This window comes from Coregonus clupeaformis, unplaced genomic scaffold (assembly GCF_020615455.1).
Source record: "Coregonus clupeaformis isolate EN_2021a unplaced genomic scaffold, ASM2061545v1 scaf0384, whole genome shotgun sequence".
Taxonomy (NCBI): Eukaryota; Metazoa; Chordata; class Actinopteri; order Salmoniformes; family Salmonidae; genus Coregonus; species Coregonus clupeaformis.
In genome coordinates, this window is record NW_025533839.1 from 67,017 (window position 1) to 92,817 (window position 25,801).

Below are 25,801 nucleotides of genomic sequence, written 5' to 3' on the forward strand. Positions count from 1 at the left end.
CCTTTAGTTGTCTTGAGAGATGTGGAGGGTTAACTCCTCCAGTTGTCTTGATAGATGCGGAGGGTTAACACCTTTAGTTGTCTTGATAGATGTGGAGGGTTAACACCTTTAGTTGTCTTGATAGATGTGGAGGGTTAACTCCTTTAGTTGTCTTGGTAGATGTGGAGGGTTAACACCTTTAGTTGTCTTGGTAGATGTGGGTTAACACCTTTAGTTGTCTTGAGAGATGTGGAGGGTTAACACCTTTAGTTGTCTTGGTAGATGTGGGTTAACACCTTTAGTTGTCTTGAGAGATGTGGGTTAACACCTTTAGTTGGCACTCCCTATTTCGATTTCTAGACAAACAATCCCTTTATCTGATTTCGTTTTGCTCCACCTGGGATAGGGCAGTGTGCAGTGTGATGGCGATTGCATCGTCCGTGGAACGATTGGGGCAGTATGCAAATTAAAGTGGGTCTAGGGTGACAGGTAAGGCAGAGGTGATTTGATCCGTAGGATTCAGTCTGCATATTGGTTGGTCAAAGTGCAATGGCAAATCAGAGCAAGATTACTGAATATTTTTTTTGTTTTTTTTATTGAATATATGTTTATTTTTTTTACTTGTTTTCTTTTCTTTTCTTTTTTTTATTTTTTTTCCAAGATGGCGAAGTAGTGCAGTCCTGTTTCTGTCGTGTGTCTGTAAATAGCCTGTAAATACCCTGTTTTTTTTGTATTTTTCGTACATATTTCCCTATCAGACTTTTCATCCTTCTACAAAATATACTTTCCTGCAACCCGCCTCACTCAATGTGGAACGGATTCTATTATTGACTTACCTTTTATCTAGAATCTAGAATCTCCAGTTGAAACTAGCTAGCCAGCTAACTAGCTACTTGCTATTAGCCACAGCTAGCAGTGTTTCACCCAGATCATTGGATTTTTCCGCGGGATTAATTTTAATCACTGGACATTGATCACCGGATATTCGGCCAGTCTGCACAGCGTTATCGACCCAGAACATATCAGTTTTTCCGCCGGAATCACTGAATTCACTGGACCTTTAACTCGGATTCATCACTACCAGCTGGCTACAACAAAACGGATGTAGCACCACGCTAGCCGTGGCCTCTTACTCACTAGCGCTTCACCACCGGACCTTATGATAACTCAGCTATACAGCTGATATCTGCTGGACTGTTCCTTTTTACGGTACTACATCCTGTTTATGTTTAGCCTCAGCCCAAACATGGTTAGTTTATTGTTGTTTCGGTTATTTCTAATTGTACTATATCACTGTAGACCCCCAGCCTAGCTAAACCTGCCTTAGTTAGCTCCTTTGTCCCTCCGCCCATACACTCAGAGACCGACTCAATTGATGCCTCTAGAGATACTATCTCTTTCATTGTTACCCAACGCTTAGGTTTACCTCCACTTTACTCATATCCTTCCATATCCTTGTCTGTACATAATGCCCTGAATCTTTTCTATAACACCCGGAAATCTGCCCCCTTTATTCTATGTACCCAACGCACTAGAAGACCAGTTCTTAAAGCCTTTAGCCGTATCCTTATTCTAGTCCTCCTCTGTTCCTCTGGTGATGTAGAGGCTAACCCAGGGCCTGTAGCCCCCAGTATCACTCCTACTCCCCAGGAGCTATCATTTGATGACTTCTGTAATCGCAAAAGTCTTGGTTTCTTGCACATAAATATCAGAAGTCTACTTCCTAAGTTTGAGTTATTCACTGCGTTAGCACACTCTGCCAACCCTGATGTTCTAGCAGTGTCTGAATCCTGGCTCAGGAAGGCCACCAAAAATTCTGAAATTTCCATCCCCAACTATAACATTTTCCGTCTAGATAGAACTGCCAAAGGGGGGTGGAGTTGCAATCTACTGTAGAGATAGCCTGCAGAGCTCTATCATACTATCCAGGTCTGTGCCCAAACAGTTTGAGCTTCTACTTCTAAAAATCCACCTTTCCAGAAATAAGTCTCTCACTGTTGCCGCTTGCTACAGACCCCCTCAGCCCCCAGCTGTGCCCTGGACACCATATGTGAATTGATTGCCCCCATTTATCCTCTGAGTTTGTACTGCTTGGTGACCTAAATTGGGATATGCTTAATACCCCAGCCATCCTACAATCCAAGCTAGATGCCCTCAACCTCACGCAAATTATCAACGAACCTACCAGGTACAACCCTAAATCCTTAAACATGGGTACCCTCATAGATATCATCCTGACTAACATACCCTCTAAATACACCTCAGCTGTCTTCAACCAGGATCTCAGCGATCACTGCCTTATTGCCTGCGTCCGTAACGGGTCTGCGGTCAAACGACCACCCCTCATCACTGTCAAACGCTCCCTAAAACACTTTAGCGAGGAGGCCTTCCTAATTGACCTGGCCCAGGTATCCTGGATGGATATAGATCTCATTCCGTCAGTAGAGGATGCCTGGTTGTTCCTTAAAAGTAATTTCCTCTCAATCTTAAATAAACATGCCCCATTCAAAAATACAGAACTAAGAACCGATATAGCCCCTGGTTCTCCTCAGACTTGACTGCCCTTGACCAGCACAAAAACATCCTGTGGCGTACAGCATTAGCATCAAATAGCCCCCGCGATATGCAACTTTTCAGGGAAGTTAGGAACCAATATACACAAGCAGTCAGGAAAGCAAAGGCTAACTTTTTCAAACAGAAATTTGCATCCTGTAGCACTAACTCCAAAAAGTTTTGGGACACTGTAAAGTCCATGGAGAATAAGAGCACTTCCTCCCAGCTGCCCACTGCACTGAGGCTAGGAAACACTATCACCACCGATAAATCTACAATAATCGAGAATTTCAACAAGCATTTTGCTACAGCTGGCCATGCTTTCCATCTGGCTACCACTAACCCGGCCACCAACTCTGCACCCTCTGCTGCAACTTGCCCATGCCCCCCGCTTCTCCTTCACACAAATTCAGACAGCTGATGTTTTGAAAGCGCTGCAAAATCTGGACCCCTACAAATCAGCTGGGCTAGACAATCTGGACCCTTTCTTTCTAAAACTAGCCGCCGAAATTGTCGCAACCCCTATTACTAGTCTGTTCAACCTCTCTTTCATAACGTCTGAGATCCCCAGAGATTGGAAAGCTGCCGCGGTCATCCCCCTCTTCAAAGGGGGTGACACTCTAGATCCAAACTGCTATAGACCTATATCCATCCTGCCCTGCCTTTCGAAAGTATTCGAAAGCCAAGTTAACAAACAGATCACCGACCATTTCGAATACCACCGTACCTTCTCCGCTATGCAATCCGGTTTCCGAGCTGGTCACGGGTGCACTTTCAGCCACGCTCAAGGTCCTAAACGATATTATAACCACGATTGATAATAGACAGTACTGTGCAGCCGTCTTCATCGACCTGGCCAAGGCTTTCGACTCTGTCAACCACCGCATTCTTATTGGCAGACTAAATAGCCTTGGTTTCTCAAATGACTGCCTCGCCTGGTTCACCAACTACTTCTCAGATAGAGTTCAGTGTGTCAAATCGGAGGGCCTGTTGTCTGGACCTATGGCAGTCTCTATGGGGGTGCCACAGGGTTCAATTCTTGGGCCGACACTTTTCTCCGTGTATATCAATGATGTCGCTCTTGCTGCTGGTGACTCTCAGATCCACCTCTCACGCAGACGACACCATTTTGTATACATCTGGCCCTTCATTGGACACTGTGTTAACAAACCTCCAAACGAGCTTCAATGCCATACAACAATCCTTCAGTAGCCTTCAACTGCTCTTAAACACTAGTAAAACTAAATGCATGCTTTTCAATCGAACGCTGCTAGCACCCGCCCACCCGACTAGAATCACCACTCTCGACGGGTCTGACCTAGAGTATGTGGACAACTACAAATATCTAGGTGTCTGGTTAGACTGTAAACTCAACTTCCAGACTCACATAAAGAATCTCCAATCCAAAGTTAAATCTAGAATCGGCTTCCTATTTCGCAACAAAGCCTCCTTCACTCATGCTGCCAAACATGCCCTCGTAAAACTGACTATCCTACCGATCCTTGACTTCGGCGATGTCATTTACAAAATAGCCTCCAACACTCTACTCAGCAAATTGGATGTAGTCTATCACAGTGCCATCCGTTTTGTCTCCAAAGCCCCATACACTACCCACCACTGTGACCTGTACGCTCTTGTTGGCTGGTCCTCACTACATGTTCGTCGTCAAACCCACTGGCTCCAGGCCATCTATAAATCACTGCTAGGCAAATCCCCGCCTTATCTTAGCTCATTGGTCACCATAGCAGCACCCACCCGTAGTCTGCGCTCCAGCAGATATATCTCACTGGTCATTCCCAAAGCCAACACCTCCTTTGGCCGCCATTCCTTCCAGTTCTCTGCTGCCAATGACTGGAACGAATTGCAAAAATCTCTGAAGCTGGAGACTCTTATCTCCCTCAATAACTTTAAGCATCAGTTGTCAGAGCACCTTACCGATCACTGCACCTGTACACAGCCCATCTGAAATTAGCCCACCCAACTACCTCATCCCTATATTGTTATTTATTTTGCTCTTTTGCACCCCAGTATCTCTATTTGCACATCATCTCTTGCACATCTAGCATTCCAGTGTTAATACTATTGTAATTATTCTGCACTATAGCCTATTTATTGCCTTACCTCCATAACTTGCTACATTTGCACACACTGTATATATATTTTCTGTTGTATTTCTGACTTTATGGTTTTTTTTACCCCATATGTAACTCTGTGTTGTTTTTATTGCACTACTTTGCTTTATCTTGGCCAGGTCGCAGTTGTAAATGAGAACCTGTTCTCAACTGGCTTACCTGGTTAAATAAAGGTGAAATAAAAAAATAAAATAAAAAATGTCAGTACATTATTTACCTTCAGAGGTCAATATATCAAACCAGTTGCTGTGATGTTTTGTTGTTGTTGTGCACTCTCCTCAAACAATAGCATGGTATTTTTTCACTGTAATAGCTACTGTAAATTGGACAGTGTAGTTAGATTAACAAGAATTTAACCTTTCTGTCCATATGACACGTCTATGTACTGGAAAGTTTGCTGTTACTTACAACAGTCATGCTAATCACATTAGCGCACGTTACCTCAACCGTCCCGTATACGGGACACCGATCCCGTAGAGGTTAAAAGGAAAAAGGTACTATCCTTTTTGAAAAAATTCAATATGGATACTGCTCTGTTGCAAGAAACTCATTTGGATGATAAGGAGCATCTGAAATTGCAACAAGGAGGGTTTGGTCAAGAGTTTCTCATCATTTACATCCAGAAGTAGAGGTGTGGCAATTCTTATAAAAAAGAACCTACCACTCAAGGTGTTGAATTGTGTGAAAAACATTTGGTCGTTTTGTTATAATTAAAGGTACTTTACAAGGGCAGAACATAATGAATATTTACTTCCCCCCTGCCCACCCCCCTGATTTCCTCCATCAGGTGTTTCTAGACTTCTCAGAATTTAACTCAGAAACTGCAGTGGTTGGAGGAGATTTTAATTGTTTTTTGAACCCCCTTATTGACAAGTTTCCCAGCAGCATAGCTTCACCCTCTCCTCAAGCTAGGTCGCTTAAAGCTATTTGTGATGATCTGGGGTATGCTGATGTCTGGAGAACCTTTCATCCCTCCAACAGAGAGTTCACCTTTTCTCTGCACCTCATGGATGTCAGACTAGAATAGATTACTTTTTTATGCCCAGGACGTCTTTGCAGTCTGTTGTATCTGCTAATATAGGAAGTATGCTGAGGTGATGCTGGACATAAACCTCAAAGGGCCACCCAATCCATCAAGACACTGGAGATTGAATACAACCATTCTTAAAGACCATACATTCACATCATGTTTTATTCCAGAGTTTAAAGCATGTTTCTCTATTAACTCCCAATCAACAGATAACCCCTCGCTCCTTTGGGAAACCTGTTAAGCGTATGCCAGGGGTCTGATTATCATACTCAGCCACTAAGAGGCGGAAAATAACGTGAAAAGCAAAAAAACCTTAGAGGGTGAATTAGGAACTAAAGAGAAGAACTAGATTCCAGTTCCCACTCCTGCCCTATTCAAGGAAATATCAGTCCTTAGATCAACGTTGGACTCTCTCCTAACACTGGACGCTGAAAAGAAAATGAGATTTGTCAGGCAAAAGCTTTATGAACATGGCGATAAATCAGGAAAATATTTGGCGTACCTAGCTAAAAAGAGAGCTGACTCCGAGTCAATTGCTACTATTACTGATTCTGATGGTAACCATTTATATGAAAATAAATTGATAAATGAGTCATTTAAGAAATGTAATGCAAATCATTATGCCTCAGAACTGGCAAATGATGCACCCAAACTAATGGAGGACTTGTTTTCTAAGATTGAGCTCCCAAACTAATGGAGGACTTGTTTTCTAAGATTGAGCTCCCAAACTAATGGAGGACTTGTTTTCTAAGATTGAGCTCCCAAACTAATGGAGGACTTGTTTTCTAAGATTGAGCTCCCAAACTAATGGAGGACTTGTTTTCTAAGATTGAGCTCCCAAACTAATGGAGGACTTGTTTTCTAAGATTGAGCTCCCAAACTAATGGAGGACTTGTTTTCTAAGATTGAGCTCCCAAACTAATGGAGGACTTGTTTTCTAAGATTGAGCTCCCAAACTAATGGGGGACTTGTTTTCTAAGATTGAGCTCCCAAACTAATGGAGGACTTGTTTTCTAAGATTGAGCTCCCAAACTAATGGAGGACTTGTTTTCTAAGATTGAGCTCCCAAACTAATGGAGGACTTGTTTTCTAAGATTGAGCTCCCAAACTAATGGAGGACTTGTTTTCTAAGATTGAGCTCCCAAACTAATGGAGGACTTGTTTTCTAAGATTGAGCTCCCGACTATTCCAGAAGAACAGAGGTCTCTCCTTAGTGCCCCTATCACCAAGGAAGAGATCATGTTTGAAGAATCTATAAAATGGCCCCAGGACCAGACAGGTTTTGTAGTGAGTTCTATAAGGAGTCCCATGGCCTGATCCCAGGACCGGATGGGTTTTGTAGTGAGTTCTATAAGGAGTCCCATGGCCTGATCCTTGAGCCATGGCTTGATATGTTTAACCACTCATTTCCAAATGACCACCTCCCTCAAACGCTGAGGGAAGCCAACATATCACTTATCCTCAAAAAGGGAAAATGCCCAGAGTCTTGTTCCTCGTACAGCCCTTCTGAATGTGGATGGAAAATTGCTTTCTAAAATCCACACGACTAGAGGACTTATTGCCACTATGTGTTGGTCAGTTGGTAGAGCATGGCGCTTGCAACGCCAGGGGTTGTGGGTTCGATTCCCACGGGGGGCCAGTATGAAAAAATGTATGCACTCAATAACTGTAAGTCGCTCTGGATAAGAGCGTCTGCTAAATGACTCACTAACTGTAAGTGGCTCTGGATAAGAGCGTCTGCTAAATGACTCAATAACTGTAAGTGGCTCTGGATAAGAGCGTCTGCTAAATGACTCACTAACTGTAAGTCTCTCTGGATAAGAGCGTCTGCTAAATGACTCACTAACTGTAAGTGGCTCTGGATAAGAGCGTCTGCTAAATGACTCACTAACTGTAAGTGGCTCTGGATAAGAGCGTCTGCTAAATGACTCACTAACTGTAAGTGGCTCTGGATAAGAGCGTCTGCTAAATGACTCACTAACTGTAAGTGGCTCTGGATAAGAGCGTCTGCTAAATGACTCACTAACTGTAAGTGGCTCTGGATAAGAGCGTCTGCTAAATGACTCACTAACTGTAAGTGGCTCTGGATAAGAGCGTCTGCTAAATGACTCACTAACTGTAAGTGGCTCTGGATAAGAGCGTCTGCTAAATGACTCACTAACTGTAAGTCGCTCTGGATAAGAGCGTCTGCTAAATGACTCACTAACTGTAAGTGGCTCTGGATAAGAGCGTCTGCTAAATGACTCACTAACTGTAAGTCGCTCTGGATAAGAGCGTCTGCTAAATGACTCACTAACTGTAAGTGGCTCTGGATAAGAGCGTCTGCTAAATGACTCACTAACTGTAAGTCGCTCTGGATAAGAGCGTCTGCTAAATGACTCACTAACTGTAAGTGGCTCTGGATAAGAGCGTCTGCTAAATGACTCACTAACTGGAAGTGGCTCTGGATAAGAGCGTCTGCTAAATGACTCACTAACTGTAAGTGGCTCTGGATAAGAGCGTCTGCTAAATGACTCACTAACTGTAAGTGGCTCTGGATAAGAGCGTCTGCTAAATGACTCACTAACTGTAAGTGGCTCTGGATAAGAGCGTCTGCTAAATGACTCACTAACTGTAAGTGGCTCTGGATAAGAGCGTCTGCTAAATGACTAAAATGTAATGTGTGAAAGGGGACGAAACAGGCTTCATTAAGGGTCGTAGGTCATGTAACAACGTCAGGCGGCTTCTTAATGTTATTCAAGCCTACCAAGGAAGTGCTGTGGATGGTCTTGTGCTCTCCCTAGATGCTGAGAAAGCATTTGACCTGGAGGGGTGCTACCAATTATTTGGTCTAGGGGACAACTTTATACAATGGGTTTTATATGATGACCTTCAGGCTGCTGTCCTTACTAATGGGCTAAGGTCAAATAGCTTCTCCACACACAGAGGTACCAGACAGGGCTGTCCCTTGTCCCCTCTCCTATTTGCACTCGCTATGGAACCACTGGCCGAGGCCATCAGAGTAACGCCTGCTGTACGGGGTCTGCTCATTGGTGACGTTCATCATAAAATAACCTTGTATGTTGATGATGTTCTGATATTGATCTCTAGCCCCAATACTTAAATTACATCTATATTATTGAATTATTCAGTGAATTCTCAAGCTACAAGATGAATGTAACTAAATCAGAGGCTTGGTAGTCTTCACTCCGTACCTACTACCTCTCCCCCCTTTCCTTTTAAATGGTCTCCCTCAGGTTTTACGTATCTGGGTATAGTCCTAACTCCTAAATTCCAGCAAATGTACAAAGCCAATTTTGTTCCCTTGTTTGATACAATAAGACAGGATCCGGTGCGCTGGAATTCTCTTCCGATATCATGGTTGGGTAGAATATCCCTCTTGAAAATGAACCTTTTACCTAGACTACTTTAACCAATCCAAATGATCCCAGTCTTACTTTCCCGTAAGGTAATACAATATTTAAATGGCTGGTTAAGTTAATTCATATGGAGTAAACACAAGCCAAGACTTAAGATGACCAGGTTCTATGGGCGGCTTGGATCTGGCCAATATTAGGTTTTATCAGTGGTTTTATCACTTATGTTAAATGTCTGACTGGATCACAAATGATGACTCCTCTATTTGGTTAGACATTGAGACTTCTTTTTCAAAATACCCCTTGCAGGATCTTATATTTTTCAGAAGTTTCAAGTCTGTAAAAGATCACTGCAATAATCAATCCCATTACACTTAACACACTCCAGGCATGGAGGCAATAATCCCATTACACTTAATATACTCCAGGCATGGAGGCAATAATCCTATTACACTTAATATACTCCAGGCATGGAGGCAATAATCCCATTACACTTAACTCCAGGCATGGAGGCAATAATCCCATTACACTTAATATACTCCAGGCATGGAGGCAATAATCCCATTACACTTAACTCCAGGCATGGAGGCAATAATCCCATTACACTTATCTCCAGGCATGGAGGCAATAATCCCATTAGACTTAACTCCAGGCATGGAGGCAATAATCCCATTAGATTTAACTCCAGGCATGGAGGCAATAATCCCATTAGATTTAACTCCAGGCATGGAGGCAATAATCCCATTAGACTTAACTCCAGGCATGGAGGCAATAATCCCATTAGACTTAACTCCAGGCATGGAGGCAATAATCCCATTAGACTTAACTCCAGGCATGGAGGCAATAATCCCATTAGACTTAACTCCAGGCATGGAGGCAATAATCCCATTAGACTTAACTCCAGGCATGGAGGCAATAATCCCATTAGATTTAACTCCAGGCATGGAGGCAATAATCCCATTACACTTAACTCCAGACATGGAGGCAATAATCCCATTACACTTAACTCCAGGCATGGAGGCAATAATCCCATTACACTTAACTCCAGGCATGGAGGCAATAATCCCATTACACTTAACTCCAGGCATGGAGACAATAATCCCATTACACTTAATATACTCCAGGCATGGAGGCAATAATCCCATTACACTTAACTCCAGGCATGGAGGCAATAATCCCATTACACTTAATATACTCCAGGCATGGAGGCAATAATCCCATTACACTTAATATACTCCAGGCATGGAGGCAATAATCCCATTACACTTAACTCCAGGCATGGAGGCAATAATCCCATTACACTTAACTCCAGGCATGGAGGCAATAATCCCATTACACGTAATATACTCCAGGCATGGAGGCAATAATCCCATTACACTTAACTCCAGGCATGGAGGCAATAATCCCATTACACTTAATATACTCCAGGCATGGAGGCAATAATCCAAATACACTTAACTCCAGGCATGGAGGCAATAATCCCATTACACTTAACTCCAGGCATGGAGGCAATAATCCCATTACACTTAATATACTCCAGGCATGGAGGTAATAATCCCATTAGACTTAACTCCAGGCATGGAGGCAATAATCCCATTAGATTTAACTCCAGGCATGGAAGCAATAATCCCATTACACTTAACTCCAGGCATGGAGGCAATAATCCCATTAGATTTAACTCCAGGCATGGAGGCAATAATCCCATTACTTAACTCCAGGCATGGAGGCAATAATCCCATTAGACTTAACTCCAGGCATGGAGGCAATAATCCCATTACACTTAACTCCAGGCATGGAGGCAATAATCCCATTAGACTTAACTCCAGGCATGGAGGCAATAATCCCATTACACCTAACTCCAGGCATGGAGGCAATAATCCCATTAGATTTAACTCCAGGCATGGAGGCAATAATCCCATTAGACTTAACTCCAGGCATGGAGGCAATAATCCCATTACACTTAACTCCAGGCATGGAGGCAATAATCCCATTACACTTAACTCCAGGCATGGAGGCAATAATCCCATTACACTTAACTCCAGGCATGGAGGCAATAATCCCATTACACTTAATATACTCCAGGCATGGAGGCAATAATCCCATTACACTTAACTCCAGGCATGGAGGCAATAATCCCATTACACTTAATATACTCCAGGCATGGAGGCAATAATCCCATTACACTTAATATACTCCAGGCATGGAGGCAATAATCCCATTACACTTAACTCCAGGCATGGAGGCAATAATCCCATTACACTTAATATACTCCAGGCATGGAGGCAATAATCCCATTACACTTAATATTGTCACAAACGAGGCTCTCGCTGTTCCTCCTGCTCACCACCAGAGGGAACCCTCTCCTGAGTATTAAACCCCTGAACTTCATTTCCCACATACCTGGCTCTGATTACCGTTGCACCTGACTCCCATCAGTAGACTATTTAGGTGCTCTCTAACTCTCTCTCTTTGCGAAGTCTTGTTAGCCCTGGTGATCATTGCTGTGCGTTTTCGCCTGTGTCTGTCTACCCGTGGATTTACTCTGGACTGTTTTTCCCTCCTTGATTGTTTGCTGTCTGCCTTGGACTATATTCTTTACTGGACTGATTGTTGTAGCTTGCTGCCTGCACTGACCTTATGCCTGTACCTGGATTACGAGTTGCCTTATCCCTACTGTTGTGTCTGCTGGCGATTGACCCTGTTTGTGCGACCAAGCTTGTAATAAAACTGCAAATGGATCCTCACTCTCCTGGAGCGTCATTACAGAAGACTTCGCCAACACACGATCCAGCAGCTCTGGTTCAGATGTCCACGGAGATCTCCACTCAAGCTAACCAACTCGCCATTCATCAACAGCAGCTAACCCATTTAACTACAGTAACAGAGGAACTCGTCAGGACGCTACAGAGGTTGCCGGTGTCGCTAACGAACCCAGCCCCTCCTCAACCGAACGCGAGTGTGGGCGCTTCTCCACCACCGTCACTCACAGTTAACCCACGTCTGGCTCTCCCTGATAAATTCGACGGCAACCCAACTAAAAGTAAGGGATTTCTACTGCAATGTTCATTATTCATTGATCAACAACCAGCGATGTATGTCACCGATGCCAGCAAGATTTCCTTGGTATGCTCACTCCTCACTGACAAGGCGTTAGAGTGGGTGACGGCGGTTTGGAGAGAGGATGGCACTGCTTTCCCATCGTTTGGTACCTTTCTTCAACGCTTCCGGGAAATATTTGAACACCCGGAGGGAGGTATGAGAGCTGATGACCGACTACTGGCGTTGAGCCAGGGCAGGAATACCGCAGCAGAATATGCTTTGACATTTCGCACTCTAGCAGCTCAAACCGACTGGGTGGAGAGCACACTTAAACTGCTCTTTCGGCAAGGGACTCAGCTTGGAGTTGCAATCCGAACTGGCCTGCCGAGATGAAGGGAGATCGCTGAATCAATTCATCGAACTAACCATTCAGATTGACAATCTGATTCGTTCACGTCGTCCACTCAGAACGGTACCCACCAGCACACAATACCCGGTCACTCTGTCTCAAACTGAACCCATGCAGCTCGGATATACTCACCTGACTCCGGAAGAACGAGAACGCCGCATACGTCAACATCTCTGCCTCTATTGTGGTCAACCGGGCCATCTGAGGGCGTTTTGCCCCACCAGACCACCTCCTCGTAATCCCTCTTCGGTGAGTCCTTGTGTTCAAGCACATCACTCCAGTTCCTGCATCAAAGTACCTATAGTATTATCTCTAGAGGGCAATCAGATATCCACATCAGCTCTATTAGACTCAGGAGCAGCCGGGAACTTTATGTCTCACGAGTTTGCCCAACAACAACAACTCCCATTAATCTCCTGTAACTCTCAATTGGCAGTGGAGGCGCTAGATGGACGGCCTCTCGGCGATGGGAGGGTCCTGCACACCACCGTGGACCTTCAACTACAGACCGGTACCCTTCACACTGAGGTAATTCGTTTCTACGTCATTTCATCACCTCATAACCCGGTTATTCTTGGACTCCCCTGGCTACGTCAACATAATCCCCTCATCTCATGGAGGGAGGGTCGTATCATCGAATGGGACCCGTCATGTCACTCCAAATGCTTAACTGGCAGCCCTTCACTCTCCATTCAGACCGTCACGCTAAAGGACGAGCCGGTCCTTTTCCCCACTCTTCCCATTGAATACTCTGACCTCATCGAAGCTTTTAGCAAGACCAAGGCGATGGAACTCCCTTCCCACCCGATCAAGCGACTGTTCCATCGAACTATTACCAGGCACAACACCACCTAAGGGTCGAATCTTCCCTCTATCACAACCCGAATCAGAAGCCATGAACAACTACATCGAGGAGGAACTTTCGAAGGGGGTTCATTAGAACGCCCGACATCACCTGCAGCCTCTGGCTTCTTCTTTGTTAAAAAGAAAGACGGTGGCCTACGGCCTTGTATCGACTACCGGGGTCTCAACGACATCACCGTCAAGTTTCGATATCCTTTACCGCTGGTACCAGCTGCCCTAGAACAACTCCGCAAGCCAAGTACTTCTCCAAACTGGACCTCCGCAGCGCCTACAATCTCATTCGCATCCGGGACGGTGATGAATGGAAGACAGCCTTCTCTACCAGCACTGGGCACTATGAGTATTTGGTTATGCCTTTCGGGCTGTCCAATAGTCCGTCCGTATTTCAGTCGTTTATCAATGACGTCTTTCGGGACATGCTTAATCGTTGGGTAATTGTTTACATCGATGACATTCTCGTCTATTCCAACACCTATGAGGAACACGTGCAACACGTGAGAACAGTATTACAACGACTCATTGATCACCAATTATACGCCAAAGCAGAGAAGTGCGAATTTCACCAGACTTCCACGTCTTTCTTGGGCTACATCATCAGCCAGGAAGGAGTCGCCATGGACGAGAAGAAGGTCAAGGCCGTTCTAGACTGGCCACTGCCAGTAACCTTAAAGGAGTTACAACGCTTCTTGGGATTTGCTAACTTCTACCGACGCTTCATCAGGAATTTCAGCTCGGTAGCCTCTCCCTTAACCTCTATGACCAAGAGAAATGCACGACACCTCACCTGGTCAACTACAGCACAGGAGGCTTTCGCAGAATCTCAAGTCACGTTTCACATCGGCCCCCATCCTCCACCACCCTAATCCTGAAATCCCGTTTACAGTTGAGGTGGACGCTTCTAATACGGGCATTGGAGCCATCCTCTCACAGCGGCACGGATCCCCACTCAAGCTCTATCCGTGCGCCTATTACTCCCGCAAACTTAGTCCAGCCGAACAGAACTACGACGTCGGTAACCGAGAACTGTTGGCCATGAAAGCAGCTATGGAGGAGTGGCGTCATTGGCTGGAGGGAGCTAAACACCCGTTTGTGATTCTAACTGACCACAAGAATCTGGAATACTTGCGATCTGCCAAGAGACTGAATCCCAGACAAGCGAGGTGGGCTCTCTTCTTTACACGATTTGACTTCACCGTTACCTATCGTCCCGGTTCAAAGAACACCAAAGCAGACGCATTGTCACGCCAACACGACGGTGTAGTTCCCACTGAATCCAAGGAAACCCTGCTTCCTGAGTCATTAATCGTGGCCCCTATTCAGTGGGACATCATGACAGAGCTCACCCAGGCCAATTCACAAAGGACCCCTCCTCCCGAATGCCCCCCTAACAAAACTTTTGTACCTCAAGATCTCTGTCAGAAAGTGCTACAGCAAGTTCACTCCGTACTCAGCTCCGGTCATCCTGGAATCGCTGCCACTGTTCACCTGCTTCAGAACAGCTTTTGGTGGCCAACCTTGCGGGCAGACACAATAAAATTCATTAACGAATGCACCACCTGTAACACAAGCAAACATCTCAGACAACTACCATCGGGCCTACTGCAACCACTGCCAGTTCCCCACCGACCATGGTCCCATCTTGCCATAGACTTTATTACCGATCTTCCCAAGTCCAATGGGAACACCACAATACTCACTGTCATAGATCGCTTCTCCAAGGCCTGCCGGTTGATTCCACTTCCCAAATTGCCTACTGCATTGGAAACAGCCGAACTCATGTGCAACCTTGTGTTTCGCTTCTATGGCCTGCCTGAGGACATCGTGTCGGATCGGGGGCCCCAATTCACATCCAGAGTATGGTCAGCATTCTTCCAACAACTCAACATCAACATTAGCCTCACGTCAGGATATCACCCACAATCTAATGGTCAGACAGAACGCCTCAATCAGGAAGTCACCCGGTTTCTCAGAACCTACTGTCATCAGAACCAAGCAGATTGGAGTCGATTCCTCATGTGGGCGGAGTATGCACAGAACTCACTCCAGAAACCCTCCACCGGTCTAACTCCATTCCAATGTGTAATGGGCTTCCAACCTCCCCTATTTCCATGGTCAGGGGAACCCACCGAGGTACCCTCTGTCAACGACTGGCTCCAGAGAAGCGAGGACATCTGGAGTCAGGCTCACACCCACCTGCTACGTGCTGTCAGGAGACAGAAGTTGCAGGCCAATCGTCACCGTCGCCCCAATCCCGAATATACTCCAGGTCAATGGGTCTGGCTATCCACTCGAGACCTACGCCTCAGACTTCCTTGCAAGAAACTCAGTCCCAGGTATGTAGGTCCCTTCCAAATTGTTAAACAGATTACACCAGTTTCCTTCCGTTTGGCATTACCCTCTAATTATCGTATCTCTCCCACTTTTCATGTATCACTTCTCAAACCCGCTGGTGGTCCGAGAGCGGAGGAGGAGGAGCAGACCAGTGATCAGGGCCCCCCACCCATCTTGGTGGACGGCGAGGAGGCATATCAGGTTCGAGATCTACTCGATTCCAGACGCCGGGGCAGGCTCCTCCAATATCTGGTGGATTGGGAGGGGTACGGACCGGAAGAGCGATCCTGGGTTAATACAGAGGACATACTCGACCCCGCACTCATGACTGAGTTCCATAGGACGCACCCGGAGAAACTCGGCCCCCCGACCTCGAGGAAGACCCCGGCGTCGTTCGCCTTTTCGCGTCAGGAGCCGCTCGCAGGGGGGCTCTGTCACAAACGAGGCTCTCGCTGTTCCTCCTGCTCACCACCAGAGGGAACCCTCTCCTGAGTATTAAACCCCTGAACTTCATTTCCCACATACCTGGCTCTGATTACCGTTGCACCTGACTCCCATCAGTAGACTATTTAGGTGCTCTCTAACTCTCTCTCTTTGCGAAGTCTTGTTAGCCCTGGTGATCATTGCTGTGCGTTTTCGCCTGTGTCTGTCTACCCGTGGATTTACTCTGGACTGTTTTTCCCTCCTTGATTGTTTGCTGTCTGCCTTGGACTATATTCTTTACTGGACTGATTGTTGTAGCTTGCTGCCTGCACTGACCTTATGCCTGTACCTGGATTACGAGTTGCCTTATCCCTACTGTTGTGTCTGCTGGCGATTGACCCTGTTTGTACGACCAAGCTTGTAATAAAACTGCAAATGGATCCTCACTCTCCTGGAGCGTCATTACAAATATACTCCAGGCATGGAGGTAATAATCCCATTACACTTAACTCCAGGCATGGAGGCAATAATCACATTACACTTAATATACTCCAGGCATGGAGGCAATAATCCCATTACATTTAATTCCAGGCATGGAGGCAATAATCCCATTACACTTAACTCCAGGCATGGAGGCAATAATCCCATTACACTTAACTCCAGGCATGGAGGCAATAATCCCATTACACTTAACTCCAGGCATGGAGGCAATAATCCCATTACACTTAATATACTCCAGGCATGGAGGCAATAATCCCATTAGACTTAACTCCAGGCATGGAGGCAATAATCCCATTACACTTAATATACTCCAGGCATGGAGGTAATAATCCCATTACACTTAACTCCAGGCATGGAGGTAATAATCCCATTACACTATACTCCAGGCATGGAGGTCGGAGGTCAGTTCAACTATCCTCTGCTCTTACCCTGATTCTTAACAACACCGATTTTGGACCAGGATTTCTGGATGCTGGCTTTAACATTTGGCTTAATAAGGGCATATGCAGACTAAATGATTTATTTGCTGATAAGATTTTATTGTTATTTGAGCAGATGGTTGAGAAATAGACTCCCAAAGCAGGACTTTTTCCGCTTTCTACAAGTAAGACATTATATTTTGAAGAGCACCACCTTGATTGGCAACCCTGATGTGTCTGTCATTGAAAGAATGCTTTTTCTCTCACACAGGAAAATGACTAAGTTTGTTTTATGATGTTTAAGGTCCTTTTCTACTGTTGACACACAGAGGGTGAAGCGAGAGTGGGAGACATAATGGTCTGTTCCTATTGACTATCTGTAATTGTACCAGAGCAATCCAATTAAGAATAATACACAGATTGCATATATCCCCAAATGTCAGACATGCTTTTAGCCCCTCCTCCTCCTCAGTGTCTTCAATGTCCAGCTGATACAGGCAGCCAAACACACTGTTTATGGTCATGTTCCAAACCACAAAGATACTGGTCTAATGTTCTTCAAGAAATTGAAAACATCCTAGGGGGTCGACCTAGAATTGGACCCAGTTTCTTTGCTGTTAGGTCTCCCTAGTAGACATGTTACTTCTGTGGGTAAGAGGAGGCTTTGCAACATCCTTACCTTCACAGAGAGGAAAAACATCCTCTCACAGTGGATTAATGACCAGGTCCCTTCTGTTAAAGACTGGCATGAGATACTATTTGAATGGTGCCATTGGAATATCTGAATATCTGTACATTACATTCCAAAACAGATCTACAAAGTATGGGAACCTTTTTTAAATGACCTAGAACCTGATTTATCAGCTGTTATGCTGAAAGGATTTTCTTAGAATGGTGATTGTTTACATGTCTCAGGATTCCACTGTACCTTCCATGTGTTGGACCTAATTCCGTTATTTAAACTTAGCTTTTGTGGTTAATTTCTGTCTGTATGTTCATTTAATATATATACACTACCGTTCAAAAGTTTGGGTCACTTAGAAATGTCCTTGTTTTCAAAAGAAAAACGTTTTTTTTTGTTCCATTAAAATAACATCAAATTGATCAGAAATATAGTGTAGACATTGTTAATGTTGTAAATGGCTATTGTAGCTGGAAACGGCTGATTTTTAATGGAATACAGTGGGGGAAAAAAGTATTTAGTCAGCCACCAATTGTGAAAGTTCTCCCACTTAAAAAGATGAGAGAGGCCTGTAATTTTCATCATAGGTACACGTCAACTATGACAGACAAAATGAGAAAAAAAATCCAGAAAATCACATTGTAGGATTTTTAATGAATTTATTTGCAAATTATGGTGGAAAATAAGTATTTGGTCAATAACAAAAGTTTCTCAATACTTTGTTATATACCCTTTGTTGGCAATGACACAGGTCAAACGTTTTCTGTAAGTCTTCACAAGGTTTTCACACACTGTTGCTGGTATTTTGGCCCATTCCTCCATGCAGATCTCCTCTAGAGCAGTGATGTTTTGGGGCTGTCGCTGGGCAACACAGACTTTCAACTCCCCTCCAAAGATGTTCTATGGGGTTGAGATCTGGAGACTGGCTAGGCCACTCCAGGACCTTGAAATGCTTCTTACGAAGCCACTCCTTCGTTGCCCGGGCGGTGTGTTTGGGATCATTGTCATGCTGAAAGACCCAGCTACGTTTCATCTTCAATGCCCTTGCTGATGGAAGGAGGTTTTCACTCAAAATCTCACGATACATGGCCCCATTCATTCTTTCCTTTACACGGATCAGTCGTCCTGGTCCCTTTGCAGAAAAACAGCCCCAAAGCATGATGTTTCCACCCCCATGCTTCACAGTAGGTATGATGTTCTTTGGATGCAACTCCGCATTCTTTGTCCTCCAAACACGACGAGTTGAGTTTTTACCAAAAAGTTATATTTTGGATTCATCTGACCATATGACATTCTCCCAATCCTCTTCTGGATCATCCAAATGCACTCTAGCAAACTTCAGACGGGCCTGGACATGTACTGGCTTAAGCAGGGGGACACGTCTGGCACTGCAGGATTTGAGTCCCTGGCGGCGTAGTGTGTTACTGATGGTAGGATTTGTTACTTTGGTCCCAGCTCTCTGCAGGTCATTCACTAGGTCCCCCCGTGTGGTTCTGGGATTTTTGCTCACCGTTCTTGTGATCATTTTGACCCCACGGGGTGAGATCTTGCGTGGAGCCCCAGATCGAGGGAGATTATCAGTGGTCTTGTATGTCTTCCATTTCCTAATAATTGCTCCCACAGTTGATTTCTTCAAACCAAGCTGCTTACCTATTGCAGATTCAGTCTTCCCAGCCTGGTGCAGGTAAACACATTTGGTTTCTGGTGTCCTTTGACAGCTCTTTGGTCTTGGCCATAGTGGAGTTTGGAGTGTGACTGTTTGAGGTTGTGGACAGGTGTCTTTTATACTGATAACAAGTTCAAACAGTTGCCATTAATACAGGTAACGAGTGGAGGACAGAGGAGCCTCTTAAAGAAGAAGTTACAGGTCTGTGAGAGCCAGAAATCTTGCTTGTTTGTAGGTGACCAAATACTTATTTTCCACCATAATTTGCAAATAAATTCATAAAAAATCCTACAATGTGATTTTCTGGAGAAAAAAAATCTCAATTTGTCTGTCATAGTTGACGTGTACCTATGATGAAAATTACAGGCCTCTCTCATCTTTTTAAGTGGGAGAACGTGCACAATTGGTGGCTGACTAAATACTTTTTTCCCCCACTGTATCTACATAGGCGTACAGAGGCCCATTATCAGCAACCATCATCCTGTGTTCCAATGGCGCGTTGTGTTTGCTAATCCAAGTTTATCATTTTAAACGGCTAATTGATAATTAGAAAACCCTTTTGCAATTATGTTAGCATAGCTGAAAACTGGTGTGCTGATTAAAGAAGCAATAAAACTGGCCTTCTTGAGACTAGTTGAGAATCTGGAGAATCAGAAATTGTGGGTTCGATTACAGGCTCAAAATGGCCAGAAACAAATAATTTTCTTCTGAAACTCGTCAGTCTATTCTTGTTCTGAGAAATGAAGGCTATTCCATGCGAGAAATTGCCAAGAAACTGAAGATCTTGTACAACGCTGTGTACTACTCCCTTCACAGAACAGCGCAAACTGGCTCTAACCAGAATAGAAAGAGGAGTGGGAGGCCCCGGTGCGCAACTGAGCAAGAGGACAAATACATTAAAGTGTCTAGTTTGAGAAACAGATTCCTCACAGGTCCTCAACTGGCAGCTTCATTAAATAGTACCTGCAAAACACCAGTCTCAACGTCAACAGTGAAGAGGCGACTCCGGGATGCTGACCTTCTAGGCAGAGTTGCAAAGAAAAAGCCATATCTCAGACTGGTCAATAAAAAGAAAAGATTAAGATGGGCAAAAGAACACAGACACTGGACAGAGGAAGATTGGAAAGAAGTGTTATGGACAGACTAATCGAAGTTTGAGGTGTTCGGATCACAAAGAAGAACATTTGTGAGACGCAGACCAAATTAAAAGATGCTGGAGGAGTGCTTGATGCCATCTGTCAAGCATGGTGGAGGCAATGTGATGGTCTGGGGGTGCTTTGGTGGTGGTAAAGTGGGAGATTTGTACAGGGTAAAAGGGATCTTGAAGAAGGAAGGCTATCACTCCATTTTGCAACGCCATGCCATACCCTGTGGACGGCGCTTGATTGGAGCCAATTTCCTCCTACAACAGGACAATGCACAGCTCCAAACTATGCATTAACTATTTAGGGAAGAAGCAGTCAGCTGGTATTCCGTCTATAATGGAGTGGCCAGCACAGTCACCGGCTCTCAACCCTATTGAGCTGTTGTGGGAGCAGCTTGACCGTATGGTACGTAAGAAGTGCCCATCAAGCCAATCCAACTTGTGGGAGGTGCTTCAGGAAGCGTGGGGTGAAATCTCTTCAGATTACCTCAACAAATTGACAACTAGAATGCCAAAGGTCTGCAAGGCTGTAATTGCTGCAAATGGAGGATTCTTTGACGAAAGCTACGTTTGAAGGACACAATTATTATTTCAATTAAAAATCATTATTTCTAACCTTGTCAATGACTACATTTCCTATTCATTTTGCTATATTTCCTATTCAAACTCATTTCATGTATGTTTTCATGGAAAACAAGGACATTTCTAAGTGACCCCAAACTTTTGAACGGTAGTGTGTATATATATATATATCTTCCCCCAGATTCTCAACTAGTCTCAAGGCCAGTTTTATTGCTTATTTAATCAGCACAACAGTTTTCAGCTATGCTAACATAATTGCAAAAGGGTTTTCTAATTATCAATTAGCCGTTTAAAATGATAAACTTGGATTAGCAAACACAACGCGCCATTGGAACACAGGACTGATGGTTGCTGATAATGGGCCTCTGTACGCCTATGTAGATATTCCATTAAAAATCAGCCGTTTCCAGCTACAATAGCCATTTACAACATTAACAATGTCTACACTGTATTTCTGATCAATTTGATGTTATTTTAATGGGACAAAAAAAAACGTTTTTCTTTTGAAAACAAGGACATTTCTAAGTGACCCCAAACTTTTGAACAGTAGTGTAGTTCTATGGGTTAGGGTTAGGTTAAACGTATGTATTATATTATAGAGTTCTAATATGTAGTTCTATGGGTTAGGGTTAGGTTAAACGTATGTATTATATTATAGAGTTCTAATATGTAGTTCTATGGGTTAGGGTTAGGTTAAACGTATGTATTATATTATAGAGTTCTAATATGTAGTTCTATGGGTTAGGGTTAGGTTAAACGTATGTATTATATTATAGAGTTCTAATATGTAGTTCTATGGGTTAGGGTTAGGGTTAAACGTATGTATTATATTATAGAGTTCTAATATGTAGTTCTATGGGTTAGGGTTAGGTTAAACGTATGTATTATATTATAGAGTTCTAATATGTAGTTCTATGGGTTAGGGTTAGGTTAAACGTATGTATTATATTATAGAGTTCTAATATGTAGTTCTATGGGTTAGGGTTAGGGTTAAACGTATGTATTATATTATAGAGTTCTAATATGTAGTTCTATGGGTTAGGGTTAGGTTAAACGTATGTATTATATTATAGAGTATAATATGTAGTTCTATGTACTCACCCCTCCAGCAAAGCCACTGCTTGTTCTGAGGGCGAAACTCTGATTGAAGCGCAGAGGCTCTCCCTCCGCACTGCCATCCACACTGGACACACACACAGCAGTGTTACAAACACCTAACCCTATTCCTCTGTGTGCGTGTGCGCGTGCGTGCGTGTGTGTGTGTACCTGCTGATGATGAATGCGTTGCGTGTGCATGGCTGAAGACTCCTCCCCCCACTGACTCCACAGGGAGCCTGGATGGCTTGAGAGACAAACAGCATGTATCATATCATCCCTATCATCATCACTATCATCATCCCTATCATCATCACTAGTTTCATCATCATCATCATCATCCCTATCATCATCACTAGTTTCATCATCATAATCATTATCATCATCACTATCATCAAAACGATCATCCTCATCGTAATAAATACAGTCACTATCATCATCATCATCATCATCACCATCATCATCACCATCATCACCACTATCATCATCACCACTATCATCATCACCACTATCATCATCACCACTATCATCATCACCACTATCATCATCTCACTATCATCATCACCACTATCATCATCACCACTATCATCATCACCACTATCATCTCACTATCATCATCATTATCATTATTACCACTATTATCATCACCACTATCATCATCACCACTATCATCATCACCACTATCATCTCACTATCATCATCATTATCATTATTACCACTATTATCATCGCCACTATCATCATCACCACTATCATCATCACCACTATCATCTCACTATCATCATCATTATCATTATTACCACTATTATCATCACCACTATCATCATCACCACTATCATCATCACTACTATCATCATCACCACTATCATCTCACTATCATCATCACCACTATCATCATCATTATCATTATTACCACTATTATCATCACCACTATCATCATCACTACTATCATCATCGCCATTATCATTTCACTATCATCATCACCACTATCATCATCATTATCATTATTACCACTATCATCATCACTACTATCATCATCACCACTATCATCTCACTATCATCATCACCACTATCATCATCACCCCTATCATCATCACCACTATCATCACCACCACTATCACCACCACCACTATCATCTCACTATCATCATCACCACTATCATCATCACCACTATCATCATCACCACTATCATCATCATTATCATTATTACCACTATAATTATTACGACGATTATCATCATCATCATCACTACCATCATCACAACCATCATTATTATCATCACCACTGCCATCATCACAACCATCATTACTATCATCACTACCATCATCACAACCATCATTATTATCATCACCACTACCATCATCACAACCATCATTACTATCATCACTACCATCATCATCACCACTATCATCTCACTATCATCATCACCACTATCATCATCATCATCATCATCACTATCATTATCATCACTATCATTATCAACATCATCACTATCATCAATATCACTGTCATCATCATTACTATCATCACCATCATCATCGTTGGAACAGTATCCACATTGGTGACATGGATGAAGCTTGTCTTTTGAAAAACCTAAATATTTACTTCTGGCTTAGTGCCACTCCCTCTGGGCTAGGGTTCTGGCTTAGTGCCACTCCCTCTGGGCTAGGGTTATGGCTTAGTGCCACTCCCTCTGGGCTAGGGTTCTGGCTTAGTGCCACTCCCTCTGGGCTAGGGTTCTGGCTTAGTGCCACTCCCTCTGGGCTAGGGTTCTGGCTTAGTGCCACTCCCTCTGGGCTAGGGTTATGGCTTAGTGCCACTCCCTCTGGGCTAGGGTTCTGGCTTAGTGCCACTCCCTCTGGGCTAGGGTTATGGCTTAGTGCCACTCCCCTCTGGGCTAGGGTTCTGGCTTAGTGCCACTCCCTCTGGGCTAGGGTTCTGGCTTAGTGCCACTCCCTCTGGGCTAGGGTTCTGGCTTAGTGCCACTCCCTCTGGGCTAGGGTTCTGGCTTAGTGCCACTCCCTCTGGGCTAGGGTTCTGGCTTAGTGCCACTCCCTCTGGGCTAGGGTTCTGGCTTAGTGCCACTCCCTCTGGGCTAGGGTTCTGGCTTAGTGCCACTCCCTCTGGGCTAGGGTTCTGGCTTAGTGCCACTCCCTCTGGGCTAGGGTTCTGGCTTAGTGCCACTCCCTCTGGGCTAGGGTTCTGGCTTAGTGCCACTCCCTCTGGGCTAGGGTTATGGCTTAGTGCCACTCCCTCTGGGCTAGGGTTCTGGCTTAGTGCCACTCCCTCTGGGCTAGGGTTCTGGTGTGCAGGTACCTGGACTAGGCCCCTCCCCCAGGCTGGTCAGGTCAGCATCGATGCTGATTGAACAGCTATTGTCTCCGCTCACATTTACCAGCATCACCACGTCACCAAAACACACTGCACCTCCCTGAGACACAGACAGGCTGACCTACACACACACACATTAGTTATTTAGCAGCTCTTATCCAGAGCGACACAGTTAATGCATTCATCTTAAGGTAGCTAGGTAGCACAACTCCATATCTCAGTCATAGTAAGTACTTTGTCCTCAATAAAGTAGCTTTCAGCAATGTCAGAGCTAGCAGGAAAAGACTAGTGTGTGATGTCTTGTTTAAGATACTCTGACCTGTTTGAGGATGTTTTCTTTGAGGAAGCCAGTTTTCTGCACCATCAGCTCTCCCCTCTCCTTCCTCTCCAAGAAGTCCTTCAGTGTGTCCTGTGAGGAGAGACAGCTCAGCGTGTGTGTAGGGACAGAGACATCAGTGAAGTCCCCAAACAAAAACGATATTGTATAAAAACGAATACTGCTTTAACACCAACAAAACACCTGTGCTGTTCTGGAGACAGACTCACCTCCTCCAATGTAACGTCCTCCCTCCAGTTTCCAACACGGACGTTTGGTCTGTATGTCCTAACGTGAGCCATGGTGGTGAAGATGCTTGTTATGCTTGTGTAATTTTGTGTACTTATTGTAAGTTAGCTAAGTAACTAGCTAGTATTTATCCTCTAGCTACCTAGCCAAGCTCTCCAACCAAAACAACTAGACAGGCTCTGTTTAGTCGTCTCCATGGTAACCGGAATGCCGTGATGGCGTCAGTTCCGCTATCTTCCACCAGAGGGTGGACCTGGACTAGTCTATGCAGTGACTTTACACAATACATCTACAGGAAAAGAGACACAAAAATACATCCAAAAACACTAATTAAAACAACTTAAAAAGGGCAGTGTTCTCTCACCTCGGCAGACATGGAAGGTGTCAGGATGAACTATACTAGTTCTCTTTTACAGGCAGTTGTCAGCAGTGTTGGGGAGTGTTGAACTATGTAATTCAACTAATATTATAAACTGGGTGGTTCGAGCCCTGAATGCTGATTGGCTGAAAGCCGTGGTATATCAGACCATATACCATGGGTATGACAAAACATGTATATTTACCGCTCTAATTACGTTGGTAACCAGTTTATAATATCAGTAAGGAACCTATACCACCCCCTCAGGCCTTATTGCTTAAATACAGCTACATTTTGCAGTAGCTTGGTGGTAGTTGGACTAAATTCAAATCTTGGTAGTGTT

The 25,801-nt window shown here is 44.1% G+C and overlaps 1 protein-coding gene across 2 annotated transcripts in view; it reads right to left on the minus strand.

Annotated features, from left to right (window-relative positions):
* The window catches only part of cfap161 (cilia and flagella associated protein 161), a 43,746-nt gene extending 18,462 nt beyond the window's left edge, over positions 1–25,284 (minus strand). For both annotated transcript variants that reach the window (XM_041869458.2, XM_041869459.1), the window contains exons 1-5: positions 25,082–25,284; positions 24,855–24,944; positions 24,521–24,656; positions 22,377–22,452; positions 22,212–22,293 (exon numbers count right to left, since the gene is read on the minus strand). In XM_041869458.2, the coding sequence (XP_041725392.1) occupies positions 22,212–22,293; positions 22,377–22,452; positions 24,521–24,656; positions 24,855–24,944; positions 25,082–25,153 (456 nt within the window). In that variant the 5' untranslated portion in view covers positions 25,154–25,284. The remainder of the gene's footprint in view (positions 1–22,211; positions 22,294–22,376; positions 22,453–24,520; positions 24,657–24,854; positions 24,945–25,081) is intronic.
* Between the last annotated feature and the right edge of the window lie 517 nt (positions 25,285–25,801).